General features: G+C 49.5%; 1 protein-coding gene and 1 long non-coding RNA gene across 2 annotated transcripts; one reads left to right on the top strand and one right to left on the bottom strand.

Moving 5' to 3' along the window:
• Positions 1-20,209, top strand: Parp16 (poly (ADP-ribose) polymerase family, member 16; the record flags this gene model as incomplete). The annotated part of the gene is given in 6 exon segments (XM_013519015.1): positions 1-148; positions 9,810-9,944; positions 11,122-11,328; positions 14,566-14,737; positions 16,947-17,088; positions 18,860-20,209. Coding segments are annotated over 6 exon segments (940 nt in total), but the record flags the coding sequence as incomplete, so codon positions are not given.
• LOC106149614 lies at positions 484-1,980 on the bottom strand. The gene is made up of 3 exons (XR_001235921.1): positions 1,679-1,980; positions 1,492-1,573; positions 484-841 (listed from the first exon to the last, which is right to left on the bottom strand). It is a non-coding gene; the product is annotated as an uncharacterized LOC106149614 (long non-coding RNA).
• Positions 20,210-20,462: the final 253 nt, after the last annotated feature.

The raw sequence follows: 20,462 nt of genomic DNA on the forward strand, positions 1-20,462 counted from the left end.
CCAGGAGGCCGCGGGCCGCGACGTGCTGGCCGCCGACCTGCGCTGCAGCCTCTTCGCCGCCGCGCTGCGCAGCTACAAGCGCGATTCCGCGCTGCGGCCCTTCCCCGCCGCCTACGCCCGCGGCGACTGCAAGGACTTCGAGGCCCTGGTGAGTGTGCCCCGCCGGGCCAGGTGGCCCGGGGAACCATCAGTGTGGGCAAACATGCCCAGCCCCGGACCGTGCGTTCCCGCTGGGCCTTGGGAAGGTCTCCACCAGCTAAGAATTTAACTCCTAACACCCTCGTGTCGACACACTCCTGTCACCTGTGGCTGCTTCCTCTTGTGAATGGCAAGTGACTCTTAGGAGTGAAGTGAGGCATTTAATAGTTGCATCGCCCTCCACAAAAAATCTCTCCCCGGATGTGGTGGCACATGCCTGTAATCCCAACACAGGGGAGGCTGAGGCAGGAGAATCACTCTGAGTTCGCAGGCAGGCTGGGCTACATAGTGCGTTTAGAGCAAACCTCGACTGAACTGCATAGCAAGACCCTGTCTCAAAACAAAGCAAAATTGCTAGCGTGACCGGAGATGGGGTGTTGATCTGAACCAGCTATTTGCTTAGCCAGGAAGTTATCCAGGCCTTCACAAATAATGACACACCAAAAGTCACTAAAGCTGTCCAGACTTTGACCTTAAGATGAGGTAGCATGTGGTCATTAATCTTAAAAGTTATAACACACAGCACGCATGTGACCTGCTACTTCTCTGCTGATTCACAAGAATTTTAATGTTTTGCAGAGCTCATGTTAGGGTCAGCATTCCAGGTCTCAGTTACCTTTGTCATCTAAATCTTTGGGATTACCTAGAAGAAATATAATTTTCCATAATTGATCAAATTAAAAATAGAAAGCCAGGCCTGGTGGCCAGGTCTGTAGTCCCAGTACTGGGGAAGCTGAGGCAGGAGGATCACTGTGAGTTCAAGGCCAGCCTGGGTGACATAACAAGACCTTGTCTCAAAAAACAAAACAAAACATCAAAATAGTCTAGATCATGAAAGACTTTGAATTAGTAGTCAAAGATTTCCCCCTCAAAAAAAAAAACCTGGGCCTAGCTTCTGTGTTGAGTTAGCCAATCACAGAAGACATAAGTGATTTCAGATTTGTACAAATTCTTCCAAAGTATTGAAAAGGAGGCTGGCATGACCTTGTCACTAAATCTGAGAAGGTTGATATAAGAAAAGAAAATTAGGGACAGGGATGTAGATCAGCAGCATAGCACCTGCCTGGCAATTGCAAGGCACTGAGTTCAATTCTTAGTACAAAAAAAAAAAAAAAAATTAGAGTCTGGTGTCATTCAAGAGTGTAAGTGCAAAAATCCTTTGCAGAATATTACAGTAGAGTTTAAAATCAATGAGTGAAAAAGGGTAATTCCATAGCCAGGTGTGGTGGTGCATACCTGTAGTCTCAGCACTTTGGGAGGCTGAGGCAGGAAGATTGCAAATTCAAGTCTCACCTGGGCAATTTAGTGAGCTTCTGTCTCTGAGAAGAGCTGGGGATGTAGGTCAAAACAAAGGCTCTAGGCTCAGTCCACAGAACTGGAAACAAAAAGAAGGGTGGGGAATCATTCCTTTGACCAAGTTGAATTTACCCCAGAAATGCAAAATTGGTTCAACGTTAGGAAGTCTCTTTATGTCACGAACCCCATCCACAGATTAAAGGAGATGTTCAGGATCAGCAGATGTTCTGCAGCGTCTCTGATGTCACCAATATCTGGTTCTCTCTTTGCTGTCATTCCTAGGAAGTTGAGGGACAAACAAAGACTGAGCCTCCTGACCCCAGCAGGCCCAGACTAGCCCTGAACCGACGACGCCTCAGGCCCAGGCCCCTAGGCCTCCCAGAATCCCGGAAGTTCGACTTTAGGAAGTTAAGCTGACCAACTTCCTGTCCGGGTTCCCACGAGCTCTGATACTTGGTGTAGGGAGTTGGTGACATCAGAAGCTGGGCACAAAACTGCCTTTAGTTTTTTTTTGTTTGTTTGTTTTCCGGTACCGGATATCAAACTCACGACCTTGCTCTTGCCAGGCAGGCACTGTGCCGTTGAGCTAAATCCCCAGTCCCTGCCTTTAGTTTTGACAACAGATATTTCTGGAGCTCCTGCAACAGCCTAGCTGCTGAGGATAGAGTTAAACACCAGGGAGGGGCTCAGAGAGGGCGGGGCTCAGTGGGAGTGGCTTATGAGTAGCTGTCTCTGCCAGCCTCTTGCCTTGATGTTTAGATTTTTACCCTGGGGCAGGGGAAGGCTTTGGTGACATCCAGGAAATGCATTTCTGAAAGAACCCCTGGGGTGACTGAGTAAGAGGGGGGACCTGTTGAGGAGTAGACAGAGAATGAAAGATTGGGGACAGAGAGATCAAGCTAACTGGAGATGGTGCCCCATGAGGCAGTTGATTTTTCCCTCCAAGTAGACTAGAATGCTCAACATAAACACATCCTGCCTGAGGTCTTTGGGATAGAGCAAAATGGGTTTATTTGATGAATATGACATACACAGGGAGCTGTGCAATTCTTTTGATTTGCTCATGTTCTTTTAACATTTATTTTTAACTACACAAGTCATGTTGAGTAGTATTGTTATAAAAAAAAAAAAAGCCAAGGTAGCAGTAAAGTAAAAGTGCCCCTGCTATGATAGTTGGGCATGTAATCCCAGCTACTCAGGAGGCTGAGGCAGGAAGATCACCAGTTTGAGGCCAGCTTGAGTGATTTAGCAAGAGACCCTGTCTCAAAATAAGTTAAAAGGCCTTGGAATATGATTCAGTGGTAGCCCTTGGTAGAGCTCACCCCACCCCACATCTCTCTCAGAGGAACCAGATGCTGTCAGTTTGGGGTATGTTGTTCCCTCATACCCATAATCTCCTAGGAGACCATGAGAACTCAAGTAGTACCAAATAGCCCTTCTTTTTCGGGCCAGGTCGCCCTGCACCTGGTGATACAGGGGAAAGAAACTCCCAACCTGAGAGATCATCTGGCATGAGTTCATGTTCTCTGAAATCAAAGAATGGATTTTAGAAACAGCGGAGGTTAAGAGCAGAATATATTTATTGAGGGAAAGAAAGCTTCTGTCTAAGAGAGAGAGAGAGAGAGAGAGAGAGACTGAGAGAGAGAGACCTGAGTGGATTGCCCAGGAACGTGTCTTTTCTAGGGATATTTATAGAGCAGATCCACCAGGTGAGATGGGTCCAAGGGGAGGGTGCGAAATCACAAGGTGGGCATGAGCTGGGACAAAACTATGGTAAGTCAGTAAGAATTATTCAGGTAAAACAGGATCAAACGGGGAAGCAAGTTGCGTAACAAGCAGGCGTGAATACAGAACAGGGCCTTTTCCTGTAAGGGGCTGGGTCAGTGACTCTTCAAGGTGATCGCTACCTATTTAGAATGTCGATCCATGAGGTCCACCCCCAGGGAGTTATATGGGTGCATTTGTTTCATCTTTTGTCCTGAGCTCTGGCCCATCTCTCCCTTTGAAAGGTATCTTGTCTTCCGTACTGGCTCCTTCGAGGGCCTGGCCCTGTCTGACTGCCTATAATGTTTCTGTCTACCTCAGCTGCCTAGACACTGGGGCTCATGTTGCCAGTCCCAGAGAGTCACTGGAGAAACACAGGCAGATTCCAACCATCTAGTCTGTTGTCACATTCCTTGTTGGAAACTCCGGAGGACGGTCCAGGCTGCAGATCCTTAGCTGTCTGGCCACAGCTGTAATTAGCGGTTTCCCAGGGAAGACTGCTCCCGGGGTGGTGGTTGGCATCACCTCTAGGGAGTGGGTGTTTTCGCTTTCATGTGTTCTGTTCCATTTGCAGTACTGGGGATTGAACTCAGGGCCTTGTGCATGCTGGGGAAGTGAGGTATTGAAGTATATCCCCAGTCAGTCTGTCTGTCCATTCTTTCTTTTTTCCTTCCTTCCTTCCCTCCTTCCTTCCTTCTTTTCTTTCATCCTGGGGATTGAACCCAGAGCCACATACCCAGCCCATTTTTATTTTTTACTTTAAGACAGGATCTCTGTCAGGTGGCTAAATTGCCCAGGCTGGATTAAAATTTGAGCTCTTCCTGCCTCAGCCTCCCAGAGTGCTGGGATTACAGACGTGCACACCCAGCGTGAACATTTAAAGAGGGTTTGGTTCCTTCTGTATCATTTTGTGGTTACCTAAAGAAGCAAACAAATATAAAAGTCTTTCGTTTGTTTAGACAAAAGCCCTTGGAAGTTATGTGAGAGGGTTTTATTACTTTTAGCCATTTAAATTTCTTTTTTTCCACACTACGACAGGCTGTCACACACGTGTCATGTCGTGATTTCCAGACATGTGAGCTCTGGCCTGAATTACTTTATTGATCCTTGCTTTCCTGGGACTATTCCCTGTTCATCCACCTCCTCAACTCTGGGGTCAGGTCTCATCTTGTCACTGTCCCCAGAGTCCTAGCTCAGCCCTGAGGACCTTGTTTCAGCAGTTTTTCTGCTCTGAATCCTTTTATTTTATTTTATATTTTTTTGAATGTCATTTTTATTTTTATTATTTATTTATTTACTTTTCTTTTTGAGGCAGGGTTTTTTTTTTTTTTTTTTTTTTTTTTTTTTTTTTTTTTTTTTGGGGGAGGTTTTTTTTTTTTTTTTTTTTTTTTTTGTCTTTTTGAGACAGGGTCTCGCTCTGCAGTTCAGGCTGGCCTTGAGCTCACTTTGTAGCCCAGGCTGGTCTCGAACTCGAAATGACCCTCCTGCCTCAGCCTCCCGAGTGCTGGGATTACAGGTGTGCACCACCACACCCGGCCTCTGTTTGATTTTACACCAGGAGCTCTTTGCATCCCCAACTGTCTGGGCTGGGATGTTTGAGGAACTGGGTGGGGCAGGGCTTCTGACCTTGTTCCTTGGCCCAAGGGTTGGATAAGGCCTGTCCCTGCCCTGAGCTTTTCTCCAGGTAACTCTTTATTTATTTATTTTTTATTTTAAAAATAAAAGGAGGAAAACATTAACAGACAACCTTTTACAAAATAGCAAAAGAACAGTACAGACAATACAGAGTTACAAACAAAGTGGTAGGGAATTAATGCTTGTTGTATTACATATTGATATCTTCAAAGTGGTTTCCCATGAAAACAGATAGGAACATGCAATATTGATCAATCAAGGACTCATTAACAGTTTCTTTCAGCAAGGAAATAGAAGACAGTAGATCAACTATGTTAACTATCCTGTATACACATACATACAAAATTTCTCCTTCTTTCCCTTCCCTTTTCCCACATCGCAGTTTGTCTCCAGGTAACTCTTCTGATCTTCCCCACCACCCAGTGTTAATCTATATTGTTCTCTTACCATGAGCCAATCAGTAGGTGTGGGTATGGCAGACACTTCTTGCTCAGGCGTGTGAGGCCTTTTAAAAACTCTTCGGCGGTCCAAGTGTGAAGAGCAGTTACCATTTCTGACCCTAAACTGGGTCCTTTTTCCCTCCCCAAACTGTGGAAACAATAAGACTGAGCATGGATAGGGTAGTGGTGTGTGCCTGTAATCCCAGCAGTCTGGGAGGCTGAGGCAGGAAGATCAAAAGGACAGCTGAATAAGACCCTATTAAAAATTTAAAAAAGAGAAAAAGTGCCGGGTGTGGCGGCACACACCTGCAATCCCAGCACTCGGGAGGCTGAGGCAGGAGGATCGTTGTGAGTTTGAGACCAGCCTGGGCTACAAAGTGAGCTCAGGGCCAGCCTGAACTGCAGAGCGAGACCCTGTCTCAAAAAGACAAAAAAATTAAAAATAAATAAATAAATAAAAGAAGAGAAAAAGGCTGGAGATGTAGCTTAGTGCAAAGGCTCTGGGTTCAATTCCCAGTACCACCACCAGAAAAGGGAGAGAGAGACATGCCTGCTCCTGCCGGGGTGGGCAGCTGCAGCCTCTGCCTCAGTCCTGCATAGGGTTTGGTGGCATCAAGGTGGCCCCAGGTTCAGAGACATCTGGGCACCCGTCTTAGGGCCTAAGAGCTGCCAGTTGAGCGACCCAGCCCATTTCTTATCTTGCTATGCTCAGCCTTAAAGGGCGCCAGCAGAGGTACATTTAGGGCTAACGCATCTCATATTACCAGTTTTCAGCCAGACACTCCCTAAGCAATCAACCTGCCAATATGCAGAGCTGAGCGGTGATCCCACCCAAGGGTTTAAGGTAGAAAGAAGATGGATATGAGATGAACACCAGGGACAGATACCAGGCTTTACCATCTGGCGGCATCCGCAGGCCCAAGTGAAGAGTCACCGCTACAGGTGAAAGCAGCTTTGAAGTCTCTGACTGCCTCAGAAGGAAACACACAGCAGTGTTGTAATGAGTGACCATTTAGGGGCCAGGAGTGTGTTTGTCCTCTGTCCCTGTGTGGTGTGCCCAACAGTTTCCTCATCGAATTTATACTGGGAGATGCTGTACGTGTGATTCTCCTGCCTCAGCCTCCCAGACTGCTGGGATTAGAGGTGTATGCCACCATGCGCAGCTGATGTACCTAGTTTTTGAGGTTACAATTATTTGGGAAGGTGGCAGGGGTGGGAAGAATATGTGCTGTGGTTTTAATGGGTTACAGGCCCTGAGTTAAGGCCTACGAGCGCATGTATCCTCTGTCTCCATGTAGCTTGTGCCTCAGACCCCTTCCTCACCCTCAGAGATGCCTGCCGTCTGAACACATTCCCTCCCACCCTGCTGTGGGTAACACCTTCCACCGTCGTGAGCTGTGGTTCAGAAGTTGCCCACCCAGACAGTTTCTATCCCCTGCCCCGCACAAGATACAGTTCTTCCTTCCTATGACGGATAGGCCCTGGGTGCTGCCAGTCACTTGCAGGGTTGTGTTACCTGGGGAGCAGCATGGGAACTCCAGCCAGGCCTGGCCGGTCTCCTGGGCAGCCTCTTCGAGTTTGGCCTGAGTGCTGCTATGGACCGAATACTCAGCCCATCCCTGAGTATTTTTTTTTTTTGGTACCAGAAATCAAACTCAGGACCTTGCCCTTGCCAGGCAGGCACTTTGCCACTGAGCTATATCCCCAGCCCCTGAGTATTTTCCTGCATTTGGATGGTGGGTGGGAGTGTGCGTTCTGGGGTCCGGTCGCCTGGCTTTCTCTATCCCTGCCCTGCCTCTGAAGAGCTGGGTGACCCCAGGCGAGGTGCCTAGCACTCCAGGCCTCAGCTTTCTCACCTTCAGGATAGGTCCCTGCCGGACGACACATGCAGTGTGGAGCCCTGTGCCTGGCACATGTCAAGACTCCACAGTGGCGGTGACCATCCCCTTCTGAACTTGGTGCCTGGCTCCAGGCTGGCTGCCAGGGCTCCAGGAAAAGTGAAGTGAAGTCGATCCTCAGGGGATGTTTGTCCCAACCAGGTGTAAGGTGCCGCAGAGAGTCTAGTACCAACAAGGGACCCTGTCATCATTGCTGAGCACAGGGATCATGGATGGCCAGGGAAGGCTCAGGGCAAAGACTTCGGGCTGGCCTTGAAGACCGCACATCATGCTGGGAAGGTGCAAAAGTACAGAGGGGGAAAGACATAGGTTGGAGTGGGGTGGGTGAGGGTTTGAGGCAGGAGGCCCTGTTAGGTACAGCAGTCAGAGCAGAGCCTTAGTAACAGGCCCTTAGTAAGCTATAGTGGTTAGTGTTTTATTCTGTTTTTTCTTTTGATGGTACTGGGACTTGACCCCAGGGCCTTTGCATTGAGCTACATCCCTAGCCCTTTATTTACTTCCTTTTTCATTTTGAGACAGAGTTTTGGTAAGTCACTCAGTTGCCAAGGATGGATTTGAACTTGTGATCCTCTTGCCTCAGCCTCCTGGAGTGCTGGGATTACAGCCATGTGCCGCTGCACCCAGGTTGCTAGACTTAACAAATAAAAATATAGGCTACTTTGTTAAATTTGAGGGCTCAGTGGTACAGTGCTTGCCTGGCAAGTGCAAGGTCGTGAGTTCAATTCCTGATAGAAAAAAAAAAATTTAAATTTGAATTTCAGATGATCAACAGGTAATTTTCTTAATATAAGAACACCCCAAATATTGCATGGGTTATATATATACTAAAGAACAATTATCTGGAGTCACAGTTAAGCAGGCAGACTGTTATGTCTGACACCCCCACTTGTGAACTTGGCTTCTAGAAGGTCCTACTTAAATAGGCAGGGAAGAGTCCTGCTAACTTGTGCAGAGTGACGTAAAAAGTGAAATGGGGCCTGACGGTCAGTCCAGGAGTTGAAGGGTGTGGGCAGAGGGGGACCAGGAGGGCAGCATCCAGCTAGGAGCCCCAGGGAACACAGGACCGTGCCTCGAGAGGCGGCAGTGGAGGGCTGGCCCTGTAGGGGAGCTCAGCCGAGGCCTGGGCCCACCTGGGCTTGGGAGGGGCCTTCCGCTTGACCACACTGGGTCTCCATAGGGCCTCGCTGGCTGGCTGTCCTCTGGGGAGTCCCTGTACCCGGGCCTGGACTGTGGCTGACGGCTGTAGATCGCACGGAGGATTTGAGAGCAGGAGTAGCGGGCGCAGCCATGGTGGTAGAGTGGGTTCAGCTCTTGCTCTGAGAGAGCAAATGTGGATCCAGGATAGAAGAGGCCGCGTGTGGTGGTGCACCCTGTAATCTCAGCACTCGGAGAGGCTGAGGCAGGAAGATGGCAAGTCTGGGCCCAGCCCAGGCAACTTAGTGACTTATTCAGATCTTGTCTCAAAGTTAAAAAATTTAACAGGGCGGGGGATGCAGCTCAGTGCAAAGGCTCTGGGTTCAATCCTCAGCGTGTAAACAAAAGAAGAAAGGAAGAAAAGAAAAGAAAGGAGAAAAGAAGGGTGGGGAGGTTGCTGTGAGCCCTGTCTGACTTGTTAGCATCAGCAGGATGCTGTGAAGTGGGTGGCTTTCACCTCAACCCACTGTGTGTTTGAGGAAACTGAGACACGGGTCTGGCAGCCTCTGCGAGGTCCCCAGTCCCGTAGGGACACAAGAGCGAAGGTCTGGCCCGGGACTTCCACCATCCACCCCCTGGCTACCTGCTGTGTTTTCACATTTCCCGGGGCCCCTGCCTGGCAGACCCAGGGCTCGGGGCACCTCATCCGTGAAGCCGCTCTGACCCAACGCCTGTCCCCCACCTCCTGCCCAACAGAAGCCTCCCCTTGGCCCCTCAGTGATTTGTATCATCTCAGTTATGGCGTAGATACTTTTAAGTTACAGCTATTTAGGCACCGCCCCCCAGTTGACTGGGAGACTTTTAAAAGTCTCTCTAATGCCTCCCCTGCTGCCCAGCACAGGGCCTGGCACAGAGTAGATGCCCAGTTAGGAGTCTCTGGGTAACCCAAGGACCAGGGCTGGGAGCATGTGGTCTGCCCAGCCTGGGGGTAAGGGAAGCAGGTGGAGAGATAACCAAGGCATAGAGCACACCAGCTGATTTTCACGCTGAAGGCAAAGGCTCTGCGAGCCCTTTACCCACAGTTGCATGTGCGCATGCTCAGGACCACCTGCTGCGGGCTGCAGGCGCGGTAATGCTCTGAGGCAAATGCAGCGATCCTAACAGGGTAAAGACCGAACAAACCTCCTGTCAGCTCAGGTCAGATTTTGTACCAAGTAAAGTCATCTTTGTTTTGTTTTGTTTTTCCAAAATCACAACAATAACAACAACAAGTTCAGATGTTTCAGAGGTTGGCATTATTTGGAAAGGGGATCACCATTCAGGAATCTCCCCCATAGGAAACTCCTTGATACGGCAGAAGTGAAAAGGGCCTGCCTTGCCGCTAGAGGGCCCCTGGTTATCACCTTGTCAGGATCCTTGCTGATGAAGGTTTTTCCCTCTATAGCTCGCAGATACCAGCAAGTTACCAAACTTGAAAGAGCTTCTGTCCTCTGGAGACAAAGACCAGCGGGCCTGGGACCTGGTGAGCTGGATTTTGACCTCCAGGGTCCTGACAATCCACAGCGCAGGGAAGGCAGAGGTGAGATTTTTGGCTCACGGATTCCTAGAAGCACAGGGTCCAGTGTGGGACAGCAGGAGTCCAGTGTCCCTGAGACCTCCCCGTGCACCAGAAAGACCTGGGCAGCTGGGTGACAATGCAGATTCCTGGACCTCACCCTCGGAGATCCTGATTTACTTTCTGCATCAGTTAGCTTCTGCTGAGCAACAAACCACCTCTGCCATTGAGTGGCTTTCAATGGCAGAAGGAGGAAACACTATGACTTGTAATTTTGTGGGTTGGGTGAGTGGTTGGTATGGGCTGGGTGATCTAAGGTAACCTCGTTTACCTTTTGGGGCTACAGCTAGAGTGGCTGCCTTTGTTGGGGCCTTCTTTTTTATTTATTTATTCAGGTACCGGGAATTGAACTCAGGACCTTGCCCTTGGCAGGCAAGCACTTATGCCACTGAACTATATCCCCAGCCCCTGTTGGGGCCTTTTTATCTGTGACTTTTTGCAAATTGTTATACCTTTCTTCCTCATGAAATTATTTTTTTTTTTGTTTTTTTTTATTTTTGTTTTTTCTCTGGTACCGGGAATCGAACTCACGACTTTGTGCTTGCCAGGCAGGTGCTGTGCCACTGAGCTAAATCCCCAGCCCCCTCCTTGTGAAATTATTAAAGATGGAAGCAGAAATACATGGGAAAGTGTTAGGAGCATTAGAAGGGATTGTTCTTTGGAAGATGTGGTTCATGCTTCTCAGCTTGCTGTAGGGAAAAATGGTATGAGCACAAAGCATTCTTTTTTTTTTTTGCTTTTTGAGACGGTCTCGCTATGCAGTTCAAGCTGGCCTTGAGCTCACTTTGTAGCCCAGGCTGGTCTCAAAACTCAATACTCCTCCTGCCTCAGCCTCCTGAGTGCTAGCGTGCGCCACCACGCCCAGCAACAAAGCATTCTTGAACTATGAGCTCTGAGCTCTCTTGTATGTGAATGTCTCTGTCTTCATGAAACCTGTTTTTCTAGTGAGCTGAGTCCACAGGAGTTGAACCCAAGGCCATAGGAGGCCATTTTTGCAGCACATTTTCCGAGTTTCTCAAATAAATTGCAGTTCTCTTTTGTTTTCTTTTTTTGATTAGTACATGTTACATTCCTCTTGGGAATTGGCACATAGACATATTTCGTCTTAATCATTTTTGCTTCCCCTTTGCCCCTTTTCAAGTTTGAAAAGATCCAGGAGCTGACTGGTGCCCCTCACACGCCTGTCCCTGTCCCAGACTTCCTGTTTGAGATCGAGTACTTCAACCCAGCCAATGCCAAATTTTATGAGACCAAAGGAGAACGAGACCTCATCTATGCCTTCCATGGTAGCCGCCTGGAAAACTTCCATTCCATCATCCACAATGGCCTGCACTGCCACCTCAACAAGGTGGGGACCCTACTGAAACGGGGGTGCATGGAGCAGTGGTGAGCAGACCCTGGGGGTTTTAGGGGGAGCGTGGATAGATTCCCTAAGGCCTAGCCGCTCAGTGTGACCCGCAGACTAGTGGTGATACCATTGCCGGGGAGCCTGTGACAGTGCGGAACCTTGGGTCCAACCTTGACCGTCCGACTCCTTGATTCACTTGAATTTTTTCCCATTACTGGGAAATTGAACCCAGGGCCTTCACTACCTCCCCAGGTCTTTTTATATTTTATATTGTTTTGTTTTATTTTTTATTTAATTTAATTTAATTTTATTTTCAGTAGTGGAGATTGGACCCAGGGCCTACATCCCCAGCCCTTTTTGTTTTTTATATTGACACAGGGTCTTGCTAAGTCTCTAAGATGTCCAGGTTGGGCTCAAACTTGGATTCCTCCTGCCTCAGCCTCCCAGAGTGCTGGGATTACAGGCATGTGCTACCACACCCAGCTCCCACCTGCAGTGTGACAAGACCCCCAGGTGATTCCTGTGTTGGTTACAGCCTGAGAAGTCTGGGTGGTTCCCAGCCTTGCCTGCCCCTTTAGATTACTTGGGGAGCTTTAAAAAAAAAAACAAAAAAAAACAACAAAAGAACCCAGTGCCTTGCTTCATCCCAGACAATTAAATCAGACTCCCAGGGGGGCTGGGGATTTAGCTCAGCGGCAAAAGCGCCTGCCTGGCAAGCGCAAGGTCGTGAGTTCGGTTCCTGGTACCGGAGAAAAACAAAAACAAACAAACAAAAAATAAATCAGACTCCCAGGGAATGACGCCCAGACATCAGTGAGCTTTATTTATTTATTTATCTTTTCCCTATAGTAGGAATCGAACTCACAGTGTTGTGCTTAGCCAGGCAGGCGCTGTGCCACTGAGCTAAATCCCCAGCTCCTTCAGTGAGCTTTAAAAGCCCTCTAGAGATCCCAGTGTATGATCAACCCCAGCTGCTCAGTGTGGTCCACGACCAGCAGCATCTGCATCACCTGCAGAGTCTCGGGCCCAGCGCAGATCCCAGGCAATCCACAGGTGCTCTGACTTCTGAGAACCACGTCCCTAGGGGACACTGCAGCGCGTCAGCCTGGGAGAAATTGATGTGCATGCGGAGAGACACCGAGGGGAGGGCCTCTCCTGCCCCCCCCACGCTGTTTTCCTCTCACGTGTAAAAGTCACAGCAGCCTCCCGCTTCTCTGCCAGCACTCATGTCACCCCCTCAGTAAGGTGTCAGAGGAAAACTGGGCATCGCTGTGGCCCTGGGCACACTGACTTGAGCTCTCCGAGCCTCAGTTTCCCATGTATGGTAGACAAGGAGTCTATTATTCTCCTCCTCCAGGAGAGGATTGGAACAGTTCGTGGGTACCAAGGTTAAGCCCGAGCCAAGGGCCAATGGAGCCGGGGCTGGTTTTATGGCGAGTGCAGTGGGCATCTGGGGTAGTGCCCAGCCCAGCAGCACCTGCCTTGTCCAGAGGGGCTGGCTGTGCTCCCCGACACAGGTTCAGTGGGGACAGGCATAGTCCTGAGGTTGGAGAGCCTCTTTCCAGCCCTGCTGCATCTGATTAGTGCTGGTGGGTCTGACTAAGGATGCCAGGCTTGTTTGTGCTGGCTCGCAGCTTAGAAGTAGGGCCGGCTGCTGGAGCCGGTGGACCTCTGCTTCGTCTTGAGCCTGGCCTGGAGAAGTTGGGGCAGGTTATAGTCTTGCACGCAGGCTTCATTTCAGAAGCCTGGGAAACTTGCTACTTAGAAGTATCTTCTAAGAGTCGTTCGGTAAAGCCAATCAGCCCCGGGCATTCTCCGCCTGGGCTTGGGTGCAGGGCTTGCTCGGGAAACTCGGTGCCAGTCGCAGCTGTGGGATGATTCTTATGGCAGAGAGACCCTGGGCTCCTCCCTCGTGCGCCCTCCTGCTCACCACAGCCTGGCACGGGCTGTCCGGGTCTCGGGAAAGGTGAGCTCATGGCAGGTATAGATGGAGAACTGTGAGCGTCACATCATGGGGTGCCTGGTAGCCTTGGAGAAAATCCGTGTCAGCTTGTGAGGGTTGGGGACGTTGGCAAGGGGCTCCCCAAAGACCAAACAAAAGTCTGTTTCATTTCTCCTAAACTTTGCTTATGGGATGTAGCGGTGTGGCAGCCTGGTGCCACCGAATAGGACATTTATCAGTTCTAGAGCAGAGGATGTAGTTGAATGAGCCCTTCAAGGCCGCCCATCCTCTGCAGATACAGATACTGTGGCTCCTGGAGAGCCACCGAGTCTCAGCTTGAACATTCAAGTCCACCCCCTGGTCATAGCTACTGGAAATGTTAGGAGATGGATTCTGAGCCCGTATGCATAGGTGCCAGCGTTGGTTGATATTGTGTTGGCCATTGTGGTTGCTTACGGATGTATTTCCCAAGCCTGCTGTCGCCTCAGCTTGCCTGCTGTGCTCCTCACAGAGAGTGGCATCGGCACCCGCTAGCAGGGAGCTGCCTCCTTGAGTTTTGGGCATCTTCTTAGCCAACACCAACATCAATGCAGAGTAACATTTATCCTGGCCCTCGTGTCTGCTTCCTGAGTTTGATTACAGAGTCTGAGGGACTCATTTCTTTTCCGTGGGATGACTCAGAATACCCTCTCCCGAAGGTGTCCCCTCCTCCCTGTACACAAGGGCATGGCTTGGCTTTTGTAAGCCCGTCAGTGTCACCGTGTTAACGCATTCACGCCACGGGAATGATGATATACGCTGTAACGCACGGGCCCGCGGTTTGGTTCCCACCCTCGCCTCTCATGTCCCAGTGTCCCACTCGATGCCTTCTGCACATTATTTAATCCCCACCTACAACCTTATGAAGGACACACTATTAGCACCATTTTGTAGATGGAGAAACTGAGACACAGTTTCTGTAACCTGCCAGGTTGTCGGTGGATTCTAACCAAGGGCTGTTTGGACTCTGATGTCTGTGTTTTTCTGACTCAACCTTGACCACAAGGAACTGTTACTTTGCCAGGCTGGGTGGCCAAGTCCGCAATCAGTTAAACAGTTGTCACATGGGATGTGTTTAGTAGCAAACCCTAGGATGGTGCCGTAGGTCATTGGATCCTATGTCCTGCTGGGAGAGAAGGAAGCTTGGAAGTTTTTGTGTTTACAGCTCTGTTGAAGAAAGACCCGTGCCATCTTGCTGTGCCAGTCTCCATGCACACACTCACGTGTTTCTTTTCGGTTGGCCTCTGCCAATGCAGACATCCTTGTTTGGAGAGGGGACCTACCTCACGAGTGACCTGAGCCTGGCCCTCATTTACAGTCCCCACGGCCACGGGTGGCAGCACAGCCTTCTCGGGCCCATCCTTAGCTGTGTGGCCGTGTGCGAGGTCATCGACCATCCAGACGTCAAGTGCCAAACCAAGAAGAAGGGTGAGTGAGCCCCTGCCTGCACCGTGCTGCAGGCCTCTGTCGGGTGCAGCCGGCTGGCAGGGGAGCAGCGTGGCATGGTAGGGGTGGGCTCGTCTGGGGCAGTGCCAGGCAGGACAGAGCAGGACAGGGCCTGGCTTCAAGGAGGGAAAAGCTTAGGGGTTGAAGGCATGATGGAAAAGATTGCTCGGTGCAAGGCAGTGGATGCAGAGGGCCTGGCGAGGGGGCAGCTGAGAGGAAGGAGCAGAGTGGGTCAGGGTAATCTTTGGGGCCTGTAATCCCAGCACTCGGAATGCTGAGGCAGGAAGATCACACGTTGGGGCCTGCCTGGACTACATGGCAAGACTGGTGAGAGAGAGAAAGAGAGAGAGGAGAAAAGACTTTGGGAAGGATTTTTAAATTATTATTATTACTTTAAAAATTTTTATATATTTTTTTAGTACTGGGGTTGTACCCAAGGTCTTTGGTTTTTTTGTTGTTTTTTTTTTTCTGATTTTCTTCCGGTACCGGGAATCGAACTCATGACCTTGCGCTTGCCAGGCAGGTGCTTTGCCACTGAGCTAAATCCCTAGTCCCTACCCAAGGTCTTTGTACTGAACTACATCCCTAACCCTTATTTTTTTATTTTTTAATTTTGAGACAAAGTCTCACGATGTTGCCCTAGGCTAGGTTCAAACTTGCAATCCTCCTGCCTCAGCCTCTCAGAGTGCTGGGGCTATAGGGGTGCACCACAGTGCCCAGCGGAATTTGACAAACGGAAGTATGTGCATGAGGCAAGGGCACAGGCTCCTCGAGGGTTGGAACGAGGTCTTATTTATTCCTGGGCACCTGGTGTCAGCAGAGAGTCTGGTTTATACTTGACATTCAGCAAGCATTTGGTAAACTAAAGGACACCGGATCCAGACCCTCTGAGCTGCTCTGGTGTGTGCTGGAGCCCCCCCAGGGAGGAGAGGGGCAACTGAGGCCACAGGGCGTAGATCCTGGGTGCTCCAGGCAACAGATGACTGGCGGCCACCTCATCACACTGCCCTGATGTGTCCTGTGGAGTCCGCCCCGTGCCTCCGGCTGGGTTCCCTCTTCCAAGGAGGAAGTCACAGAACTGTCAGTCAGCCCCAGAACCCTCCTCTCCCTTTTTACTAAGAAAAGGAAATTCAGAACACAGATTGTTCTGGCCTCTAATGTAAAACAACTGGAACCCCGAGCGGGACCAGGTCTGACACCACCAGCCCAAACCAGACGCCATGAATATTTATTTGCAATTGTAATTCTTAGGAAGTTTGCAAAGTGTGACATTAAACATCAAAAACCAGACCTTGCGGCCTCAGCTGGCTTCGGCTCTGGCGTGGCTCCCTGCCTTGGTAAAGCTTTTTCTTGTTGTTAAAAGAAAAGGTTTTTCTGGTTTTGAGAGAAATCTTGGTAGGAAGGGTGGAAGAGAAGTGTATGAAGACTCTCTAATCTGGCATGGTTTATTCAAAATGCCTACTAAGGGCCTTGTTTCAGATTACGTCTTCTTCCCAGTCCCAGAGGTTTTTTTTTTGGTTGGGTTTTTTTTTTTTTTTTTTTTTTTTTGTCTCTTTGAGACAGGATCTTGCTATACAGTTGAGGCTGGCCTTGAGCTCACTTTGTAGCCTAGGCTGGTCTCGAATTTGCAACGATCCTCCTGCCTCAGCCTCCCGGCCTAGTAGTTGTTATCTTCTTTGGATCTTTTATATTTTTCTGTTCCTTTTTCCCTTCTCTCATTTGTCTCTCTGCCTACCAGATTCTTCTGCTTGTTTGTTTTCAGTACCAGTGACTGAATACAGGCCTTTGCATTGAGCTATAGCCCCTCCCTTTTTCTATTTTCTTTTCTTTCTTGGGACCGGGAATCGAACTCAGGACCTTGTGCTTGCCAGGCAGGCACTTTGCCACTGAGCTATATACCTGGCCCTTTTTTTTCCTTTTGAGATAGTCTTGCTAAGTGGCCCAGGCTGGGCTCAACTTTGACCCTCCTGCATCAGCCTCCCGAGCGCTAGGATTATAGGTATGAGTCACCACACCAGGCTGGAGACTCTTTTTAGTGCCATTTCATCAGCCAACACAGGCCCATCCCTCAGCCTACTGGGGCTTCTGTATCTTTAGGCCCAGGGGACGTAACTCATTTCTATTCCTAATTTGCCTCTTTAGTTCTTTTATTTCCCTCCCAGTAAATGTGTGCCTTACTCTCCTTATTCAGATTCCAAGGAGATAGACCGCAGAAGAGCGAGAATCAAGCACAGCGAAGGAGGAGACATTCCCCCTAAGTACTTCGTGGTCACCAACAACCAGCTCCTGCGGGTGAAGTACCTGCTGGTGTATTCCCAGAAGCAGCCCAAGAGGTAAGACGTGGTCCTGGGCTGGGGATATAGCTCAGAGGTAGAGCACATGCCTAGCAAGTGTGAGGCCCCGGGTTTGATTCTCAGCCAGGCAGAAAAATAAAAAGAAAAAAGATGGTTCTTGCCCAGAGGCCAGGAGACCAACTAGATCCCGTGTTCAGGGAATTGGTTTCTTCATTTCCTTCTTGATCCCGCCACCCCAGCCTAGGTCTCCGTGCTCTGAAAGGTAGAATGCTCTGGGACCATATATTCTAATGAAGAGCATAGAAAGATTGTAAATATGCCCCTTTTTTATGACTGAAGGGATCAAATTGGCAGCCGCTTAGCACTGGGCCTTTGATTGGGGTCAGAAAACCAATGATGAGGTTGATCCGAGAGGCGGGACGGTGATGGGACACACATGTGACTGTGTGCCGAGCAGCTCAGTCCTTTTCCACCGTGGCTGCTGAGTCACTTCCTGTCCCTCTGTGGACGTGAATGCTTCATCTTTACCTCTAAAATGAGGGGGCTTAGTTGGGGTGTAGAAGAGTGCTTGCCTCAAGTACACAAGGCCAACACGGCAGACAGTAAATAAGATGGGCTTGGTTGTGCACGCCTGTAATCCCCGTATTCAGGAGTCTGAGGCAGGGGCTGTGAGTTCAAGGGCAGCCTGGGCTATGTAGCAAGTTCAAGCTGGGGCTTGAACTTCTGTCTATTATGACCCTGTCTGCATAAGACCCTTTCTCAATAAATAAATAAAATGAGAGTTCCGGATGAGGACCTTCATCTCCAGAGAACCATGGTGGCATGCCTAGGGCTGTCCCAGCGGTGTGGTACTGGGAGGATATGCAGGGTTCTCAGGGTTAGGGGTCACTTGGAGATCTTGGTGCAGTTTTGGTGCCCGTGGTAGAGCTTCCTGTGCGCACGGGCAGCAGGTGAACAGCCAACACAGGAAAAGGGGCCACTTTTAGTAATGTCACTCCTGCTTATACACAGCAGTGGTTTCCATGGTTCTGGATTTCATAAACCAGTAAAATCCACCCCTGCCTGAATTCAGAAATCTACATAGGTTCCTGAGTCTGGGAACATTATCCTTTGGTTTAGACATCATCTGGCTTTTTCCACTTGAAAATTCCATTCCTTTCCCTCTCTCCTGGAGTGTCTTTTGTGGGTGGTTTAGAACATCTTCTCGTGGGCCAAAGAGGATTTTTCCAGCTCAGGTAGATGTCTGTGCATATCTGAAAGCAGAAAGACTTTTGCTAAGTAACCCGTCAACATCTAGAGACCCTGAGCTAGGTCATTCTTCTAGATACCAAAGCCTTGTTTAAGAAAAGATAGGTTGTCAGTGATAAAAGAGGAGGCAGGTGTGGTGGTGCACACTATAACTCCAGCTACTTGGAAGGCTGAGGCAGGAGGATCACAAGTTCCAGGCCAGCCTGGGTGACTTAGTGAGATACTATCTCCACATGCAGAAAAGGGCTGGGGATATAGCTCAGTGGTAGAGCACCCCTGGATTGCATCCCTAGTATTGGTGGGGAGGGAAAAAAAAGGAAGACAGAGTGAGCTCATTGCATAGCTGTCTTTGTGGATTTAGAAAATGTTCCATTGAAAGGCACACTGGTGCCAGGGCAAAGAGCCCCAGATTTTTTGAGCAAAGAAGCACGAAGCTTCCCTGCATGGCTCACGCAGAGGATGAAAGTCATCATCTCATCCTCCCTGAGCCAGAGCTTGTTGCACACTTACAAAAAAATGTTTTGCTCTTGTTGCCAACATCACTCGTTTTTCTCTTACGCAGGGCTTCCAGCCAGCTGTCCTGGTTTTCCAGCCATTGGTTTATGGTCATGATGGCCCTGTATCTGATGCTGCTGCTTATAGTGAGTGTCCTCAACTCCTCTGCTTTCCAGCACTTTTGGAATCGCGTCAAGAGATGATCTTTCTGGGCCTGGTGTGGGGGCCACCTCAGCCGTGTGCCTTATGATAGCTCGTTCTCTACCTCCTGTGTCTCATGTTCAGCCAGGTAGAGCCTAGGGGACAGCTGGGGGACCACAGGACAATTTGCCCTATGTCATACGTGTACTGATTGCCTTCAATAATGCTCCCAGCCATACCCCATCAGTGAGGACCCCAGGTCCCCCTCTCATCCGCTCCTTCCTCAAGGGTCCCATGGAGTTGGCTCTCCAGCCAGGGCCAAAGGAAAAGTCCTGCTGCATTTAAAAACAAAGTGTCCAAGCGGTGAGCGGCGTGTTTGTGTTGCTCCTGGCAGAGGCTGGGCCTTTCTCTAAGCCTTCTGGAAGGCGGGACGCATGTGTCGGGGACCGTAAATCACTAGGCGGTTACCTTGTTTTGACTCAAGACACTCAACAGGGACAGCCATGTTTCTCCTAAAAAATCAGTGAGATTGTTTTTGGATTCCATCAGCTTTTGTACGTGAGTGCAAAACATTTTCATAGTTTTCGCAAATCAACAAGCAGCCTCCTGCTACAGCTGGATCTCCCGCTCCCAGACCTCGGACCAGAATGGAAGGAGCCAGAGGCCTGATTAAAAAAAAAAAAAAAAAATACAGACTTAACAATGAGCAACTCGAGTCATCTTTTTCTAAAAATTACCAACTGCTGATTATAGCTGAAGTGGAACCAAATGTTTGTTTTCTGATTTTTTTTTTTTTAATAGCCGTTTGACAAATTAGTCTTTGTGAGCAGAGTACAAGGGGGGAGATTTCTAAACCTAGAGCACCATCTGGCCAGGATCCACAGCCTCTTTGCTGGCTGTGCTTTAGAGAGGTTGCGGAGCCCCAGGCTTGCTCCTGTTCTTCTCACGAAGCTGCCTTGATCGTGGCCTCCCAGCCAAAGGGCCACGCCGCTGGCCTTCGGGACAGAATGTGCCGCAGAGCCGGGGACGGAGCTGCCTCCAGGGGCGTCGTGGTCCTGTGGACACAGCCCAGCGTGGTATTCTCCGGCCTCTGCCACCTGCTGGGTTTCTTTCAGCCCTGATGGATCCCTGTCCCGTCTGGGGATGGGATTTTTCGAAGGGAGAACATAATTTTTCTATAATTTGTAAAGTTGTGAAAAAGTCACTGTCACAGTTTTTACATTGACTATTGGAACATTTCAAAACCAATAAAGGTATTTTCCTAATTACCACCTCATCTTTGTGACCACTGTCAGCCTCTCTGTGTCTGCTATGTATGCGCTGTGATTAAAAATCTTATCCTGCTCGCTCTTTGTTTGTGGTGGCCGTGTGCTGGGTATCGAGTGGGTGGGATTTCTGGTCACAGAGCTCTCACGTAGGAGCACCTACTATGTCCCAGGCAGCAGGGACACAGCAGGATCCAAGCCCCTGCACTGGCAGGGTTGACTTTGCAAGGTGACCAGGTGCACAGGCATCTCAGGAGTGAGGTT

Source organism: Chinchilla lanigera, unplaced genomic scaffold (genome assembly GCF_000276665.1).
Source record: "Chinchilla lanigera isolate Chin_1 unplaced genomic scaffold, ChiLan1.0 scaffold00049, whole genome shotgun sequence".
Classification (NCBI taxonomy): Eukaryota; Metazoa; Chordata; class Mammalia; order Rodentia; family Chinchillidae; genus Chinchilla; species Chinchilla lanigera.